This window comes from Podarcis raffonei, chromosome 9 (genome assembly GCF_027172205.1).
Source record: "Podarcis raffonei isolate rPodRaf1 chromosome 9, rPodRaf1.pri, whole genome shotgun sequence".
In the NCBI taxonomy this organism is placed as follows: Eukaryota; Metazoa; Chordata; class Lepidosauria; order Squamata; family Lacertidae; genus Podarcis; species Podarcis raffonei.
In genome coordinates, this window is record NC_070610.1 from 74769226 (window position 1) to 74787519 (window position 18294).

The 18294-nt window shown below is 50.1% G+C and overlaps 1 protein-coding gene across 2 annotated transcripts; it reads right to left on the minus strand.

Annotated features, from left to right (window-relative positions):
- Window positions 1–876: 876 nt before the first annotated feature.
- MAVS (mitochondrial antiviral signaling protein) lies at window positions 877–17527 on the minus strand. Of its 2 annotated transcripts, XM_053402073.1 has the most exons (7): window positions 17388–17527; window positions 14950–15079; window positions 9146–9320; window positions 8257–8489; window positions 5903–6470; window positions 3788–4098; window positions 877–1862 (listed from the first exon to the last, which is right to left on the minus strand). In XM_053402073.1, the coding sequence occupies exons 2-7, from the start codon at window positions 15064–15066 to the stop codon at window positions 1185–1187; spliced, it is 2082 nt and encodes a 693-aa protein (XP_053258048.1). In that variant the 5' UTR covers window positions 15067–15079; window positions 17388–17527; the 3' UTR covers window positions 877–1184. The 2 variants fall into 2 exon arrangements, with proteins under 2 accessions (XP_053258048.1, XP_053258049.1); XM_053402074.1 differs by lacking the exon at window positions 17388–17527 and having other exon boundaries at window positions 9146–9316; window positions 14950–15048.
- Window positions 17528–18294: the final 767 nt, after the last annotated feature.

Genomic DNA, 18294 nt, shown 5'->3' on the forward strand with positions numbered 1-18294 from the left:
CAGTCCTACTTCAGAGGATTTTTAAATCAAGCGGTACATTAATATTGCAAGATAAAAAATGCATTATGGCTGCCTCGCTTCTTCTCACTGATTTTGCTTGCTGCTCTGCGGAGTCAGAGCATAGCCACCCTGGCTAGTGGCCATCAATGGCCCTCTCCCCCTTCATGAATTTGCCAACTACTCTTGTAAGGTAAAGGGTAAAGGGACCCCTGACCATTAGGTCCAGTCGAGGCCAACTCTGCGGTTGTGGCTCTCATCTCGCTTTATTGGCCGAGGGAGCCGGCGTACAGCTTCCGGGTCATGTGGCCAGCATGACTAAGCCACTTCTGGCGAACCAGAGCAGCGCACGGAAACGCCATTTACCTTCCCGCCAGAGTGGTACCTATTTATCTACTTGCACTTTGACGTGCTTTCGAACTGCTAGGTTGGCAGGAGCAGGGACCGAGCAACGGGAGCTCACCCAGTCGCGGGGATATGAACCGCTGACCTTCTGATCGGCAAGTCCTAGGCTCTGTGGTTTAACCCACAGCGCCACCCAACTACTCTTGTAAAGCCACCCAAATCAGGGGCCACCACTGGGAGTAGGTTACATGTGCTCCATCAGGAGAAGCCCTATTCTCTTAAGAGGTATGCCAGGGCAGAGCAGGGCAGAGCAGAGCAGAGGAAGCGTGCAGGAAGGCAACTGGTGAACGGAGAATAATTGCCGTGAGCATCGCGCGACGCCCGTGGAGGAAGTGGATTCAAACAGAAGCAAAACTCTGCGTGTGAGTGTGTTTGCATAGAATGCAAGGGGAGGGGCTACCTGTCGGGGGCAGAACCATCCCCAAAATTGGGTCACAGGTGTTGCCTTTGTAGAGTAGGCAACAGAGCCACTAGCAAGGCGGAGATATCTATTCACACACAGACCTTCCCCCATCAATTCTCCATCCAAAGGCATTATTATTCCAGTTCAAGGAGACATTCCAGACATGAAAGAGCATTCAATGAGGGTACAGAAGAGGGTCAACAGTCTTTATGGGTCACATAAAGAGGTCCTGGGGGTCGTATTTGGCCTAGGAGTCAATTATTGATATAGAGGCACTGGGTGAGGAGGGATGATGATCTTAATGCTTGCCCAGGAACGAATCAATCTATTTGGAGTGCCAGGAACTCTCGCTTCTTTCCTCGCCTCCCTCCCCAGATTCCTATTTCTTCTTGTAAAGTGCAAAAGCCACCACTGCCACCACCACGGCACACCCTGCGAGGAGCCACGTATAACTGCGTGAAGTCAATGGTGCATCGCCTCTCTTGCTGGGGAGGGAATCCCTCGCACTTTCGGAGCGGGGCCTGGCGCTTTTGACCGGCCGCTGCCTGTCCTCCGAGTCGGGCGAGGCCCCCGGGGATCGTTTGCCAGGGCTGCCCAGCAAACCAGGGGCTCCTTCGAGATCCACGCTAGGGCTCTCCTCCATTTTGAAGGTGAAGGTTCGGATGGAACCATCGCCGTCCTGGTGGTTGCCGCGTGAAAGCTGACGGGAAGCGTCGCGGGCTCCATCACTGCCTGGAACAGCGACATCGGCTGGACCAGAGCGTCTGTCTTCGGACGAGCTGGGATTGCTGATCATCAAAGGGTCGCTGCCCTCAGAGAAATCGCTGAAGCGAAACCTGTCTGACCTCCCTGAATACGCAGGATTCGTCTCTTTTTCACTCAGCTGCTCATCAGGTGATCCTGCTGCGTTTAAACTCTCTACTGAACGCAGAACGTCTGGTTTGCAGGGTTCGTCGTCATCGTCATTGGTAGAGAAGACACCGTAATCTCTGGGACGGCAAAAGACTTTGTTCGTACTCGGCCTTGAATCTCCACTCACAGCAGAGGGCTGGATCACCTGCAGGAGACAAGACAATAGGTAAGAAAAACCCACCAACACACTTCTTTGCCTGCCTTCCTCCCTCCGTCCAACCCCCCCAACGATTCACCCTTCAGTACTCATCCCACAAGAGTTTTGGGATTCCATAATTCCTGCATTGCTGGGGTTCGGACTAGAGGGCCCCGGCCCAGGTCCCTTGCAACTCTCTGATTCCATGCATTCAGATGCGGAGCACGGGATTTGAAGCACGTGGCTGGGACAGTCCAATCAGATTAATAATAATACAGTGGTACCTCGGGTTAAGAACTTAATTCATTCCGGAGGTCCGTTCTTAACCTGAAACTGTTTTTAACCCGAGGTACGACTTTAGCTAATGGGGCCTCCTGCTGCTGCTACTGCGTGATTTCTGTTCTCATCCCGAAGCAAAGTTCTTAACCCGAGGTACTATTTCTGGGTTAGCAGAGTCTGTAACCTGAAGCATCTGTAACCCGAGGTACCACTGTAACAATAATAATAATGTGCAATCCCTGGCTTATTATTATTAGAGAACAACAACAACCAGACTTTTAGAAGACATCTGAAGCCAGCCCTGTTTAGGGAAGCTTTCAATGTTTGATGCATTACTGTATTTTAATATTCTGTTGGATGCCGCCCAGAGTGGCTGGGGAAGCCCAGCCAGATGGGCGGGGTATAAATAATTTTGTTGTTGTTGTTCAGTGGAAGCATCTGAGAGCTGTACTGGTTGCAAATTTGCTAGTGGGCCAGGTTCAAGGCGAATTCACGAATTCACAAACAACCCAGGCCCCAAAGTGCCTTCAGGACTGTCCGGTTCCTTATGCTCCACCTACCTACACCAGGGGTAGGCAAACTAAAGCCCAGGGGCCGGATGCGGCCCAATCGCCTTCTAAATCCGGCCCACGGACGGTCCAGGAATCAGCGTGTTTTCACATGAGTAGAATGTGTCCTTTTGTTTAAAACCCATCTCTGAGTTATTTGTGGGGCATAGGATTCCGTTCATTTTTATTTATTTTTTTCAAAATACAGTCTGGCCCACCACTTGGTCTGAGCAAAGGTGGACCGGCCCCCTGCTGAAAAAGGTTGCTGACCCCTGACCTACACTACCGAGCTCCTCTGATGGGGTGTGATGGCATGGGAGTCTGATTCAGAGGCTGAACCGGAGGAATCCCAGCCTGCACAGGAGTCCCCTCCTCCAGGGCCGGCTGAGCCGGGGCAGGGCCTTGAACCTGAAGGGCCCTCACCTGTGCCGGATCCTCAGGAGCAGACACCAGATGAATCCACTCTGGCTCCGGAGGTGATCAAGGACCCATTGCCTGCAGGTGCTCCTCTCCCAGCGCTCTCAGGGGAAGGTGAGGTTGCCTCTGGGTCCAGTAACCCTCCAGCCTCTCCTGAGCTGCAGAGGCTCAGGGCAGAGAGGCGGAGGGAACTAAGTTCTCGCAGGAGGAGTGCTCACCTTAAGGCCAGGAGAGGGGAGTCACCTGTGGGCCGGGACCGCCCCAGGCCCCAGAGGAGATAAAGGCCAGTCAGCCCAGTCCCAGGTTGCGGGAGCAACATCGTTGGTTACCTGTTCCTACTGGCACCCTGTCCTGCTTTCTGCCAGAGTTCCTGACCTCACTCCCTACCTTGGACCCCGCTTCAGCCTCGGACCACGCCGCACGGTAACCCCCCGGGACCAGCACATGGGGTGCTTTTGGTGGCTCCCCACACCCCTGAGGTCTGCTTGGCCTTCCCTAGGGGATCAGGTGCCCAGTGATGGCGACAAGTTGTTGACAGGTGAGCTGCTGTCGGTCAGAGCAGGCTAGGCGCTCAAATGGGGAGATGGACTCCTCTTTTCCCAATTTCCCCGGCCTTTCCCTTTTCGTTCCCCGTGACCGGCTGCAACGCCGCTGCAAGCTCCGCACCCCCAGAAGCGTGGACCGGCTTACCTGCTCTGGCGCCACCTTGTAGGCGGCTGTGTCAGTCAAACCCCCACTATGAATGGGAGTTTTAGATGCGTCGCTTGGAGCAGCCGAAAGCCAGAGAGGCGAGTTAGGTGGGATCACGTCGGTGGAGGAGGAACCGTCGAAGTCGGAAGGCGGAGGTCGACTCTGCCGTAAAGGTGTAGTGCTGGGCGTGGAGTGAGTCTGTCCTCTGTTTGAAGGGCTATTGAGGAACTGGGAGCTGCCAGAGGGAGGGCTGTCAAGAAATTTTGCATTTGAGGGGAGGGCGGCAGCAGCCTTCACAGGAATGCGGGGACCTGCATGGAAACAACGCATGCAATTATTCATCAGCACATGGGATGGTGCCCATCAGGGTGGATAAAAACCAATGATTTTTTAAAAAATAAAAAATAAAAAATCAGATTTTTTGGATTTAAATTGGATTTTTAAAATAAAATGCTTTGGGAGGAAAAAAATTTCTATAGATAGTTTTCTATTTAATTTACATTATATTCCAAAGGCTATTCATGAGGAAATAAGGATTTGTTTTAAGTTTTTCATGTGTGCTAAAACTCAGTCTGTTTAAAACAAAAAAAACCCCACCGTTTAACCAAGTCAGTTAACAAACATGGATACATATGCTATAATGCTATTGTTTTAGTTAAATAAATTGTTTAAATTGTTATTAAGGAAATGATTATTTTCTTCCTTCCAATAAAGCACAGCAGAAAAGTTGTCCAAATATAAACAGTTAACTTATGAAGCCTCACTATAATTTCATAATTATCAGTCTATGTATTTCTAATAGTATAACCAAATCAGTAATTTTTGATATAACTGTAAAACTACTCTGAAAATTTATTATTCCAAAAATGAAACCTTCATCTGGTTGTAAATATTAAGATTATACCAGCAAGAACGAGTCTTTCTGTAAAAAAAAATGATGTAAATCATATTTCACTGTCTAGTGATTTAAATCAAGTCTTACTGACTAGTGATTTAAATTGATTTGACTGAAATCAAATCCACCATGGCGCACATGCTATATTTTATATGCGCAGGAAGAGCAAGTAGCCATATGGCTTTAGACACAGAATTTGGCTCCCGGGCACCTGTGCTTTCATTGAGAAGCACGCACCAAACCTCCTGTCAAGTTTATAGTCCTCATGGTTGGGAAGACAGGACTGAGAGTGCAGCTGAAATCCTAGAATCGAGGCTGAACAAGGTGGTTTCGAACAGTCAAGACAGCAGAGCTTAAGGACTTTAAAACACTGCCCCCCCCCCCCGAACCCACCCAACAACTAGGGAAAAGAACAGAAAACCATGCAAAAAAGGAGGCTGTGGAAATTGTCCTGGACGCGGGTGGCGCTGTGGTGTAAATCCACCGTCGTCTAGCCCCGACACTGAGGTCCAGCTCCGAGGGCCTTCTGGTGGTTCCCTCACTGCAAGAAGCGAATCTACAGGAAACCAGGCAGAGGGCCTTCTCGGTGGTGGCGCCCGCCCTGTGGAACGCCCTCCCACCAGATGTCAAAGAGAAAAACAACTACCAACTTTTAGAAGACATCTGAAGGCAGCCCTGTTTAGGGAAGCTTTTAATGACTGATGATTTAATGTATTTTTAATATTCGGTTGGAAGCTGCCCACAGTGGCTGGGGAAACCCAGCCAGATGGGCGGGGTATAAATTATTTATTTATTTATTTATTTATTTATTTTATTACATTTATTATTATTATTGCCGCAAGGGACTCTAACCCGTTGAATGGTTTCTTTAAATTTTAGGTTTCATTATTGTTTCACAAGATGTGTATGTCTTTAAGGGCCAGAGCAAATAACATGTCCTAATTTTACAGCTGTGAAGCAGTATAGCAGGTGCTGTTAAGTTATGTCAATTAAGCAGTTGGGTGTGGTATATAAAGAGCAGCATGTAGCTCTCTCGGTACCCTGACGGATGGGTCACGCTTACTGATATATTGTAATTCAGTGTAAAAGGAGTTTTTGCTTTTGTTACTGAAATCTAGCAAAAGTTATTTTGCGTTCCTTGAACGTGTGGTCTCCCCAGCACGCTTTCTGCAGCGCAACTGATCTGCAAAATAACCAACAAAAGCGCGCCACGTCCTTACCTCTTCCCGGGCCATTTCCAGGCACACGGTCTGTTGGGCGTGCTCCAAACCCCACTGGGGCAGAAGGGGCACGTCCATCTCCTTTCTCCTGGCGCCCCAGGCCTACTCCCTGCTCTGCATCGAACTTCCTTTGCAGGAGGAGAGGGCTGCCTACATCCTCTGAACCATCCAGCAAATCCTCGTTGTGATAGCCCCGCAAGGCCTGGATCTTCTGCTCCCGCAGGGATGCCTTGTCTTCATGCCCCGAAGCCAGCGGGGAGCTGCTGTCAGGAGAGGAGTAGTAATCTTCCACTGGCTGGTTCCCAGGCGTTCCGGGATCAGGAGGGGTAGCCAGCCCTGGCAAAACGGCACTGTCGATGGGGTGGTTCCTGTTCCCAAAATAGCCGTTCTTCACGCAAACAGGGCGGGGCTGGCGGCCGTCCCACTTCTGCACCGAAGGACCCGCGTCGGGCCTTGAGGATGCTGGTGTGTTGCTTGGCAGAACCTCCCCAGGCGCCTCCCCAAGGCAACCTCGGCTCGGAATGGCCTGGGCATCCCCAGCAGGAGCAGCTACAACATTGCCTCTGGTCTGAAAAGGACAAATCATAGACTCATGGAATTGTACAGTTAGAAGGGAACCCCAAAGGTCTTCTAGCCCGGCCCCTCGCAATGGAGGGATCTGTTGGGATACTGCCAGGAGACGGGGGCATTTGGCAGGCCCCCAGCTTGCTCTAGCCACGGGCCGGCAGCCGGACGATCTCCGGTACAGCATCAATCAGTCAGCAACTCGAGCCTCAGTAGCCTTCTGAAGCTACCGAGCACGTGAATAAATCTCCACAATGGAAGTGGCGGACAGAGATGTGTGTAAGCATATTTACAAGCGTTTATTCAGCAAAGTTCAGGAACAAAGGAAAAAACATGTCTGCTTCCCTTCGTGTCCAGCAAAACAGCAGTAACACAAAAGCTAACATATTTTTCGCTCTATTAGACGCACCGGACGATTGGACGCACCTAGTTTTTAGGGGAGGAAAATAAGAAATAAGAAAGGAACGCAAAGCATCCGGAGCTAAGAGGGAGCGCTCCTCCATCTTCGCTCAGGAGGCTTTGCGGGGCTACCCCTGAAGCCAGGAGAGCAAGCGGGATCGGTGCGCACCGATCCCTCTTGCCCGCCTGGCTTCAGCGAAAGCAAGCCTACTGGCTTTCCTCCCGCAAGAGCCGAGCGCTCTGTCCCTTCCCCCACCTCCCGCAAAAGCCAGGGATAGCCGCACGAAGCCTCCGCAGGGGAGCAGGATGAAGGCTCCCTGCTCCCCTGTGGAGACTTCATCCCGTACAGCTTCCGAGTCATGTGGCCAGCACGACTAAGGCGCTTCTGGCGAACCAGAGCCGCGCACGGAAACGCCGTTTACCTTCCCGTCGGAGTGGGTTAAACCACAGAGCCTAGGACTTGCCAATCAGAAGGTCGGCGGTTCGAACCCCCGCAACAGGGTGAGCTCCCGTTGCTCGGTCCCTGCTCCTGCCAACCTAGCAGTTCGAAAGCACGTCAAAGTACAAGTAGATAAATAGGTACCACTTTGGCGGGAAGGTAAACGGCATTTCCATGCGCTGCTCTGGTTCGCCAGAAGCGGCTGTCATGCTGGCCACATAACCTGTACGCTGTACACCGGCTCCCTCGGCCAATAAAGCAAGATGAGTGCCACAACCCCAGAGTTGGTCATGACTGGACCTAATGGTCAGGGGTCCCTTTACCTTTACCTTTAAAGGACAGTTGTAAAAACTTAAAAACATTAGCAGGGCTGAAGTAACTCCTACAGTGTAGATAAGATGTGAGAAGATAAAATATGTGAGTGGGTTTAATAAAGGATACCATCTGAAGTCACAAGCTTGGCAGAGCAAAAAGATGTACTGTATTTTTTGCTCTATAAGACAAACTTTTCCCTCCTAAAAAGTAAGGGGAAATGTGTGGGCATCTTATGGAGCGAATGCAGGCTGCGCAGCTATCCCAGAAGTCAGAACAGCAAGTGGGATCGCTATTCTGGCTTCTGGGATTCAGAATATTTTTTTTCCTCCTCCAAAAACTAGGTGTGTCTTATGGTCTGATGCGTCTTATAGAGCAAAAAATATGGTGTATGTTGTTTAAAGTATGATAAGAAATAATATGTAAAGAAAATAATAAAAATTTATGGGGGTGGGGAAGACAGTGGTGGTAGACTCTCCTTCTTTGGAAGTTTTTGAGCAAAGGTTGAATGGCCATTTGCCAGGGATGCTATAGTTGAGATTCCTGCACTGCAGGGGGTTGGACTAGATGACATTTGGGTCCCTTCCAACTCTATGATTCTATGAAAGGCAAGGGAAGAAAAACCAATCTTAGGCTTTACCTCAGGGCTCCGAGGGAGACGTTCAGTTTCTTGAACAGGAGTGCTGTAATCAGGCATGTCTTCAGAGGCTGCATTAGTGGCAAAGTGGGATGGGTCTGAGACACCTGTGGGCAACGGGGGCTGGACTGGCAGGGGCACGTCAGAAGAGGGTGGGCTGGGCTTCACAGCTGGCACCTGGGAGCTATTCACCACAGCTGGTGAGGCAGCAACTGCCGGCACATTCCTTCGAGGGGCTGGAGGAGGAAGACACACCAGCAGCACAGAGGTTAATTTCTTTTTCCTTTATTTCCAAATAGTGATTACTAAATTTTAATAGCAAACAGGATTTAAAAATAAAATAGAAAGAAAGAAAGAAGAGAAAAGTCGTCACAGTTGCCAATAAGGAATTACAGCGGTACCTCGGGTTAAGAACTTAACTTGTTCCGGAGGTCCGTTCTTAACCTGAAACTGTTCTTAACCTGAAGCACCACTTTAGCTAATGGGGCCTCCCGCTGCCGCCACACGATTTCTGTTCTCATCCTGAAGCAAAGTTCTTAACCCGAGGTACTATTTCTGGGTTAGCGGAGTCTGTAACCTGAAGCGTCTGTAACCCGAGGTACCACTGTATAGGGTACAGCTATGTGATTTACAGAATCAATAATAAAACAACTCAAGAGGAAAAGGAGGTGTAGTCTACTATTACACAGGGTTCTATGGTCTAGACTCTAAATCAAAACAACTGCAATTTTTTTGCCCCCGAAAAAGAAGAGCACCGGTTTACACATCCATTCATTCATTCATTTGGATTATATACTGCCCTTTTGCAATGCTGACGATCTCCATTATTGCTCTTAAGAAGCAAAATAATAATAATAATAAATTAAATGCAAAAGGCGGAAAGGCAACTTACGGAGCCGCCAACGGTCGTAAACTTCTTTGATTTCATTTGCCAGCTCGCTTTGGTTCTGGTCTTCGAGAGCGTCGATGAGGAATGTCACCCAGCCCCTCCTCGTCCGGAGGTGCTGAAACAGCTCCCACACAGTCAGGTCGTTCCCTCGCATTACGCATTCACTTTTAATTTCTTGCTGCGGAAATGGGGGACATGAAAATGCAAAGCTCAGGAACGAGGGGGTGGGGGAAGAAAGAGAGACAGAACGGCATCACCGAAGCCCTGGGAAGGTTTAAAATTGGGATTCCCATGGCATATTCCAAACATGCTAGCAAGTCCCCAGCCTGCAGCCAGCATCTCCAGACCAGAGCTCTCAACGTGGAGTTGGATGGATGCATGTGAGAAGTGCCGTTCTGGATCCGGCCAAAGGCCCATACAGCCCAGGATCCTGTTCTCACAGTGGCCAGCCGGATGCCTTTGGAAAGCCCAAACGTCAGACCCGAGGGCGACAGCAACCGGTATCCAGGAGGCAAATTGCTTCCGACACAGTCGCTATTGCTAGCTTCCTCCTCCATGAATCTGTCTAAGCCTCTTTGAAAGCCGTCCAAGTTGTGGCCGTCGCTACGTCTCAGAAAGCCACAGGAATGGTTTAGACATGCCTGTCCCACGGTTAAGAAAAACCCTCCCACAATTAACTGTCAAATAGCTACGGTAATAATGAGAATCACGGGTTTGCAATGTACCGTATTTTTCGTTCTATAGGATGCACTTTTCCCCCTCCAAAAATGAAGGGGAAAATGTGTGTGTGTCCTATGGAGCGAATGCAGGCTTTCGCTGAAGTCTGGAGAGCGAGAGGGGTTGGTGCGCACTGACCCCTCTCGCTCTCCAGGCTTCAGGGATAGCCACCTGAAGCCTCCGGAACACAGCGGGGGAGGAGGAGGAGCGCCGTCCAGGTTCCCCGCACAGCCGTCTCAGCCCCATGCCTTGCCCCGGGCAGCAGCGTCCCGGTGCCTCTTTCCTCCGTGGCAGCTCTGGCAGCGACGGCAGCGCGGGCTACGGGGAGAAAGGAAGAGCGAGAGAGGGAGGAGGCGGAGCCCCGTCCAGGTTCCCCGCACAGCCGTCTCACCCCCTGCCTTGGCCCGGGCGGCAGCGTCCCGGTGCCTCTTTCCTTCGCGGCAGCCGTAGCAGCGGCGGCGGGGTGGAGCGAGATGCATAGGCAGGACAGACGGCGGCGGCCTGGGGAGTGCAGCGCGTCAGCCACCTCCCCTTTCTGGCCATTCATTGCCTACCTCCACGCTGCAATTGAAAAGGTCGCTTTTTAAAAAAACAAACAAACCGCCTGCCGCCGGGAGCCCAGTAGGAAGTTGTTCGAGCTGACATTCTCCGCCCGCCCCATCCGGGCTGGGTGAGGCAGGCAAGCGGTGCGTCTCTCCCCCCCCCTTTCTGGAGCGCACGGCCAATTTGGGAGGGAAGGGACGCTCTTCCGGGGTGGGGGATCCGCTCCTGGTTGCACCACCGTTGCATTGGGGGAGGATGTAAACCTGAACGAGGAAGCAGATCCTGTGCGGGGCTGCACCGAGGAAAGGCGCGCTGCGTCGAAGGATCCTATTGAACTCAATGGCGCTCGCGCTTAGTTCGCGGGGCCAGAGGGCAATCCTCTCTGGTCTACTCAGAAGCAAGTCTCAGCGATGCTGAGGGAATCTCACTCCCAAGATAAGTGTGCCGGCTGTTGCAGCCTCAGGCGCAGCAATCCAACTGTAGCTGCACTTTTAAATGGCACGCTTAGCTCACGTGGGAACAAAACCAAAATCAGGGACGGTGAAGCTGTGACGTTCCGGGTGTTGCTGGGCTACAAATCCCATCACCGCTGGCTGATGGGAGCTGGAGCCCAACAATATATGGAGGGCTACATCCCTCCCCACAACCTATATGTGGAAAAGAACTACGAAAAAGGGAGAGAGATATATACTAGGCTATCAGAGATCGCAAAGCTCTTGCAAACTATTTTTAGCTGAGCTGAGAACTGGTGGTATCAGGAAATCCTTAAACGTGCTCATAAACCATGCAAGCAGCTTTAAATTTCACTTCTACTTTTTCTTGAAATAAAGATAAGCAGGAGTTCCTAAAAGGGAACTCTGCACTGGTGGGACATTGAAATGTCTTGCTTTAGCCCTTTTGCAAGGAGGAATTTAAAATGCAGCATAGGTTTTTCTGGTGTTTTCTTTTTTTACCACCCTGGCATCTTTCATGTTTAATAAAAGTGTTCTTGGTGAAATATGGAAGAAGAAAAAAGCAGAGATGGAGAGCTGCGCAGTGCCTCTTCAGCCAAGTGGGAGGAGAAATGGAAGGGGCTCAGTTTCTCCTGCCGCTTTGCTGAAGGGGCGCTGAGCAGAGAGGGGGAGAATTTTTTCCCCTTTGTTCTCCCCCTTTAAAACAAGGTGCGTCCTGTGGTCGGGAGCGTCCTATAGTGCGAAAAATTTGGGTGCCTGCATAAGCACAGACACACCTGCTATCTTGCAATACCCAGAGCAACTTTGCAACTGCTTCAAAACAAGTCTGTGCTGCTGATGGGGAAGCCTGAGCTGAACAGAATGAAAAGTAATGTATCAATACATCACACGGGACTGGTTTGAGGGCTAGGGCACGATGGCGCCTTCACCCAGTGGCATCTCGCAAGTGGAGGGTGAAACTTCCACCACTCATGAGTTTCTCTGCCACCAGTGCCCAGCTGTGGAGACAGAGCGTTGCCGTCATGGGTTGCAAGTCCAGGTATGTATTTTAGGGCACTGTTTTGTGAAGTATTCTCTACATTTCCCCCATGCTTTTTGAAACTCTTGTCTAGTGTGATCTCTAATTGCCTCTGTTAATCCAGCCAGTTCAATATATTCTAACAGTTTATCTTGCCATTTCTTTTTTGTTGGCAGTTCCTTTTTTCCAGTTTTTAGCAATTAGGATCCTTGCCGCTCCTGTGGCATAGAGGAATATTTTCTGATCCTCTCTTGCTATACCTGTGTCCGTTATCCCGAGTAGAAAAGCTTCTGTATTTTTCATAAAGTTATACGTAAAACATTTTTTTAAGCTCGTCATACACTGTGTTCCACAGTGTTTGGAAGTCCTCCCCGACAGTGAACACAGACGGGGAAGACTTCCTGTCATACCTGCTCTGGAACATCCTTCCCCTGTGTGTGACCAGGTAGATGGGCGTGACCCTAGCAGACCCTATAAAGGCGCTAGTCATGCAACCATCTCCCTCTCTTGCTCTTCTGGCCCTTTGGCACTTGCAACTGCTCTTTTGCCATCTTCCTTCTTAGCCAGCAGCACATGGCTCATCCTTACAGAGGATGGAAGCCACAAGGTGGAAAGTCTGAGGCCTAGCTCAGACTTCTTTTCTCTACACAAGTACCTGTAACTACAAGATAAAGGTTACCTTCAGGACAATACTGTGAACTGAATGTAAGTAAACTTCACCATTCCTTTTAAAAGAAGACCGCCATGTCATTATTGTTTTTAAGAGGGAACTATCCAATCTGGACAAGCCAGACTGGATTGCTCAACTCAAATGATTCTAACGAATCAATCAATCAACTTGTTTCCAGCAATGTGCAAAGGGAATGTGCTCTGCTACTAGCTCACTAGCGTAAGTGAGGAAGGATATAGCTCGGCTTCTAATACCATCCTTCCAGACATTCTTATCAAAAAGCTGGTGGAACTAGACCTTTCTTCTACCATGTGTGACTGGATTAAAGACTTTCTGAGGGATCAGACACAAACAGTGAGGATTGGGCCTGTTACATCTACCTCCCTGAAGCTCAGCACTGGCACCCCACAGGGATGTGTGATGAGTCCCTATCTGTACTCATTGTATACATATGGCTGTATTTCATCTGATCCATCTACTGCAATTATTAAGTTTGCAGATGATACTACCATAATAGGTCTAATTACAGGTGGAGATGCATCAGCGTACAGAGGGGAGGTTCAAAAAGTATCTACATGGTGCCTAGAGAATAATTTGCACCTAAATATTAGCAGGGACGCAGGTGGCGCTGTGGGTAAAACCTCAGTGCCTAGGACTTGCTGATAGTAAGGTCGGCGGTTCGAATCCCCGCGGCGGGGTGAGCTCCCGTCGTTCGGTCCCAGCTCCTGCCTACCTAGCAGTTCGAAAGCACACCAGTGCAAGTAGATAAATAGGTACCGCTTATAGCGGGAAGGTAAACGGCGTTTCCGTGTGCAGCTCTGGCTCGTCAGAGCAGCGATGTCACGCTGGCCACGTGACCCGGAAGTGTCTTCGGACGGCGCCGGCATCCGGCCTCTTGAGCGAGATGAGCGCACAACCCTAGAGTCTGACAAGACTGGCCCGTACGGGCAGGGGTACCTTTACCTTTAAATATTAGCAAGACAAATGAGATGGTGTTGGACTTGCAGAGGAAGAGAGGGGAACTAGCCCCATTGTATATCGGGGGGGTTGTGTGGAGAGAGTCTCTTCCTTTAAATTCCCGGGAGTTTACCTTAGTGAAGACCTCACTTGGAAAAACAATATAACTCAGGTGGTTAGGAAGGCCCAACATAGACTCCATTTCGTCAGGGTCTTGCGAAAGAACAATGTTAAACAACAATTGATGACCTCCTTCTACCGGTCCACGATAGAAAGCGTCCGCTCATATTGTATCACAGTGTGGTATGTTGGCTTGACAGCCATGGACAGAAAGTCTCTACAGAGGGTGGTGAACACAGCACATGATATCATGGGCTGTTCCCTGAGCCCGCTAGATGACATCGCAAGGAATCGATGCCTTAGGAGACCGCGAAAAATTTTCAGGGACAATTCACACCCCAGCCAGCACCTCTTTAATCTTCTACCCTCGGGCAGGAGATATAGAAGTATAATCAGTCATAAAGGTAAAGGTAAAGGTACCCCTGCCCATACAGGCCAGTCTTGACAGACTCTAGGGTTGTGCGCTCATCTCACTCTAGAGGCCGGGGGCCAGCGCTGTCCGGAGACACTTCCGGGTCACGTGGCCAGCGTGACATCGCTGCTCTGACGAGCCAGAGCTGCACACGGAAACGCCGTTTACCTTCCAGCTAGTAAGCGGTCCCTATTTATCTACTTGCACCCGGGGGTGCTTTCGAACTGCTAGGTTGGCAGGCGCTGGGACCGAGCAACGGGAGCGCACCCCGCTGCAGGGATTCGAACCGCCGACCTTTCGATCGGCAAGCCCTAGGCGCTGAGGCTTTTACCCACAGCGCCACCCGCGTCCAATAATCAGTCATACCAACAAGCTAAAAACCAGTTTCTGAACAGAAAATAATATAGTGCAACTGACTTTCAGGGTTGGTGTGTTGTGCGACAAGCACACAGAGTGCAATGAGATTGAGTGTTTGTGAGGAGGGGAGGCTAGGTTCATTTCATTGTACTGTACAGTGGTACCTCGGGTTAAGTACTTAATTTGCTCCAGAGGTCCGTTCTTAACCTGAAACTGTTCTTAACCTGAAGCACCACTTTAGCTAATGGGGCCTCCTGCTGCTGCCACGTCGCCAGAGCACGATTTCTGTTCTCATCCTGAAGCAAAGTTCTTAACCCGAGGTACTATTTCTGGGTTAGCGGAGTCTGTAACTTGCAGCGTATGTAACCTGAAGCGTATGTAACCTGAGGTACCACTGTGCATTGACAATAAAGGTATTATTATTATATATTTAATCAACATATCCTCTCCTGTTATCCACAACATTCCCACAGCCTAAAGACACTACCCTGGACATACTCTCAAGCTCTCCAATCCAAACACTGGCACCAACAAGAGCAGGAAAATCAGGGGGGAAGTTACCTTGTCTATGTCAGTGAGGCAGCTGAGATAGTCCAGCATCTGAAGGACACGGATGCATCGGAAGTTGCGCTGGTGGGCCCTGATGTATTCCTCCACTTTATCCTCAGCAAGCCCCATGTTCAGTCAGCACCTAGAACCAGGAGAATCACAGACAGAACTGTAGAGTTGGGAAAGGCCACAATACAATATGATAATGATATGATAATCTTTATTGTCACTGTCCCATACAGAACAACAAAACTGAAAAAATCTACATCATTCAAAAACCAACATGCCTGCTATCCCAGCCTGTAAAGGTAAAGGTACCCCTGCCCGTACGGGCCAGTCGTGTCTGACTCTAGGGTTGCGTGCTCATCTCGCTCTAGAGGCTGTGAGCCGGCGCCGTCCGAAGACACTTCCGGGTCACGTGGCCAGCGTGACGAAGCTGCAGCTGGCGAGCCAGCACCAGCGCAGCACACGGAAACGCCGTTTACCTTCCCACTATAAAGCGGTCCCTATTTATCTACTTGCACTTAAGAGTGCTTTCGAACTGCTAGGTAGGCAGGAGCTGGGACCGAACGACGGGAGCTCACCCCGCCGCGGAGATTCGAACTGCTGACCATATGATCAGCAAGTCCTAGGCACTGAGGTTTTACCCACAGCGCCACCCGCGTCCCTTCATCCCAGCCTGGTTAAACCCCTAAAAACTCTGATACCCTATAAGTAAATACAATTATACTCCCATAGAGACTACCTTAAAAGGTAAAGGGACCCCTGACCATTAGGTCCAGTCATGGCCAACTCTGGGGTTGCGGCGCTCATCTCATTTTATTAGCCCAGGGAGCTGGTGTACAGCTTCTGGGTCATGTGGCCAGTATGACTAAGCCGCTTCTGGCAAACCAGAGCAGCGCACGGAAACGCCGTTTACCTTCCCGCCGGAGCGGTACCTATTTATCTACTTGCACTTTGAGGTGCTTTTGAACTGCTTAGAGATACTGCTTCGAGACTACCTTACACTGTGTTTAAAACCAAAATCGCATCTGGATAGAAACTGTTTCTCAGGCAGCTAGTCCTAGTCTTTATAACCCTGTACCTTCTTTCCAGAAGGCAGAAGCTGAAAGAGATCATCTAGTCCAATCATCTAGTCCAACCCCCCACTTTGTCCAATGTGGGACTCAAATCCAGAACTCTGGGATTGAGTGTCTCGTGCTCCACCAACTGTGCTATCTGTGAAAGAAGCTGCTCATATCTAACAAAGGGGCTCCGGATTTCAGTGGGAGATGGGCAGGGCTGTCCAAAAGGGAGTGTTAGAAACTCAGATATATAAGCTAGGCGCCAAATGGCTCCTTAAACCAAGGTTGCAGTCGCCAAAACGGAATGTCTAGTCGCCATTTTTGGACAAGACGGATCTCAAGTCTTCTTTTTAAAAATAATGGACCCATTGTGATTTGCTTCTCAGTTAAACATCTGGCTAGTTCAAATAACAACCTTAAGCTAAGTTAAGAACTTTGATTTTCACTCCTGGGGCAAATTCTGGGACCTCTGGAACTTCTCATCACTCGGAGACTGGGTGGAGCAGGGGCACGTAACAGTTTATTGGCAATGCTAGAAAAGAAATCATCCGGAAAGCTTCACAAATTCTGCCCTCATCTCCAGGAAGTGGAAGAAAAGAGAAATGCAATTCCCAGCAGTTTGGGAGTTTGATTTTTTTAATGAACAGTTAGTTAGATCCAAAATAAGTACAGCAGACAGAGAAAATCGAGGTTTTTCTTATGCACTGACTTCAATTTGAGACATCCAGATGGAGCCTGCATTCTGGTTAGAACGTCCCAGTTACGGTACTGGGAATAACTACTTCCTGCACGCGCAATCGGGAATCCCTTTCTACCCATTTATCTGCAAGCAATATATACACCTGCCGCATTATGCAAGATAGGTAAAGGCACATCCCCGTTGCTACCTTCCCAGCACAGCGCAAACTTATGAACCTACTCAGAAGTAAGTCTGCTCAGAAGTAAGTCTACCGAGTCCTACGGCACTTGCTCCCAGGTTCGGGTTGCATCCTTAGCCACGCTTTGAGTTGAATGCGGGTGGGTGAGGTGTGAGGTAGAGGTCAGCCAGGACCCTGGGAGGGGTTAATGCCCCGCGGTCGCCCGAGCAGGCCTCTTATCTATTCCCACGCCCCCCGTCTAGCTGGAAATCCCCGCTGGAAATTCCCGGTGACGAAAAACGCAAACAGCCTCCTTGCATCACCCCCACCGCAGAGCGCTGCATATCCACAGCGGAAAGTGGCGACGCATGACGGGTTAGGCCCTGCCCGGCAAAGTGAGCCCGGAAGAGGGGAAAGTGGGAGTTTCTATATGGCGGGGCCAAAGAAATAAAAATAAATCCGAAAACTCTCCAAGTCGAGGAAAGAGTTGCATGCAGAGGAAAACGGCTCGGCACGCCTCTTTTCTTACCTGGTCTCCACGCGCTTCCAGAGGAAGAATCCGGATTCAGAAGAAAGGAAGTGCAGGCGCTGGGAAGTAAGCAGCAGGCGACTCAGCAAGAACAGCTGCCTTAGGCCGGCCCTCGGCGGCGCGCGCAGATTCCCGGGGATCGTTCTAAGCCCGCCCCGCGCCCGCCTCCGATTGGTCGCTCGGCTTCCGCTCTGCGCTGCTTGTCAAATCCGTTTGGAATGTTGTTGTTTAGTTGTGTCTGACTCTTCGTGACCCCCTGGACCAGAGAAGTCCAGGCACTCCTGTCTTCCACTGCCTCCCGCAGTTTGGTCAAACTCATGCTGGTAGCTTCGAGAACGCTGTCCCACCATCTCGTCCTCTGTCGTCCCCTTCTTGTGCCCTCCATCTTTCCCAGCATCAGGGTCTTTTCCAGGGAGTCTTCTCTTCTCATGAGGTGGCCAAAGTCTTGGAGCCTCAGCTTCAGGATCTGTCCTTCCAGTGAGCACTCAGGGCTGATTTCCTTCAGAATGGAGAGGTTTGATCTTCTTGCAGTCCATGGAATTCTCAAGAGTCTCCTCCAGCACCAGAATTCAAAAGCATCCATTCTTCGGCGATCAGCCTTCTTTATGGTCCAGCTCTCACTTCCATACATCACTACTGGGAAAACTAGAGCTTTAACTATACGGACCTTTGTTGGCAAGGTGATGTCTCTGCTTTTTAAGATGCTGCCTAGGTTTGTCATTGCTTTTCTCCCAAGAAGCAGGTGTCTTTTAATTTCGTGGCTGCTGTCACCATCTGCAGTGATCATGGAGCCCAAGAAAGTAAAATCTCTCACTACCTCCATTTCTTCCCCTTCTATTTGCCAGGAGGTGATGGGCCCAGTGGCCATGATCTTCCTTTTTTTGATGTTGAGCTTCAAACCATATTT

Bases quoted from the DNA above. Each gene is read 5' to 3' on its own strand.
- MAVS (XM_053402073.1), bottom strand. From the start codon at position 15,066: ATGGGGCTTGCTGAGGATAAAGTGGAGGAATACATCAGGGCCCACCAG. The intron at 4,099-5,902 runs GTAAGGACGTGG...GTTTCCATGCAG, and splicing joins TGGAAATGGCCCGGGAAGAG to GTCCCCGCATTCCTGTGAAG. The intron at 1,863-3,787 runs GTAAGCCGGTCC...TGTCTCCTGCAG, and splicing joins ACAAGGTGGCGCCAGAGCAG to GTGATCCAGCCCTCTGCTGT.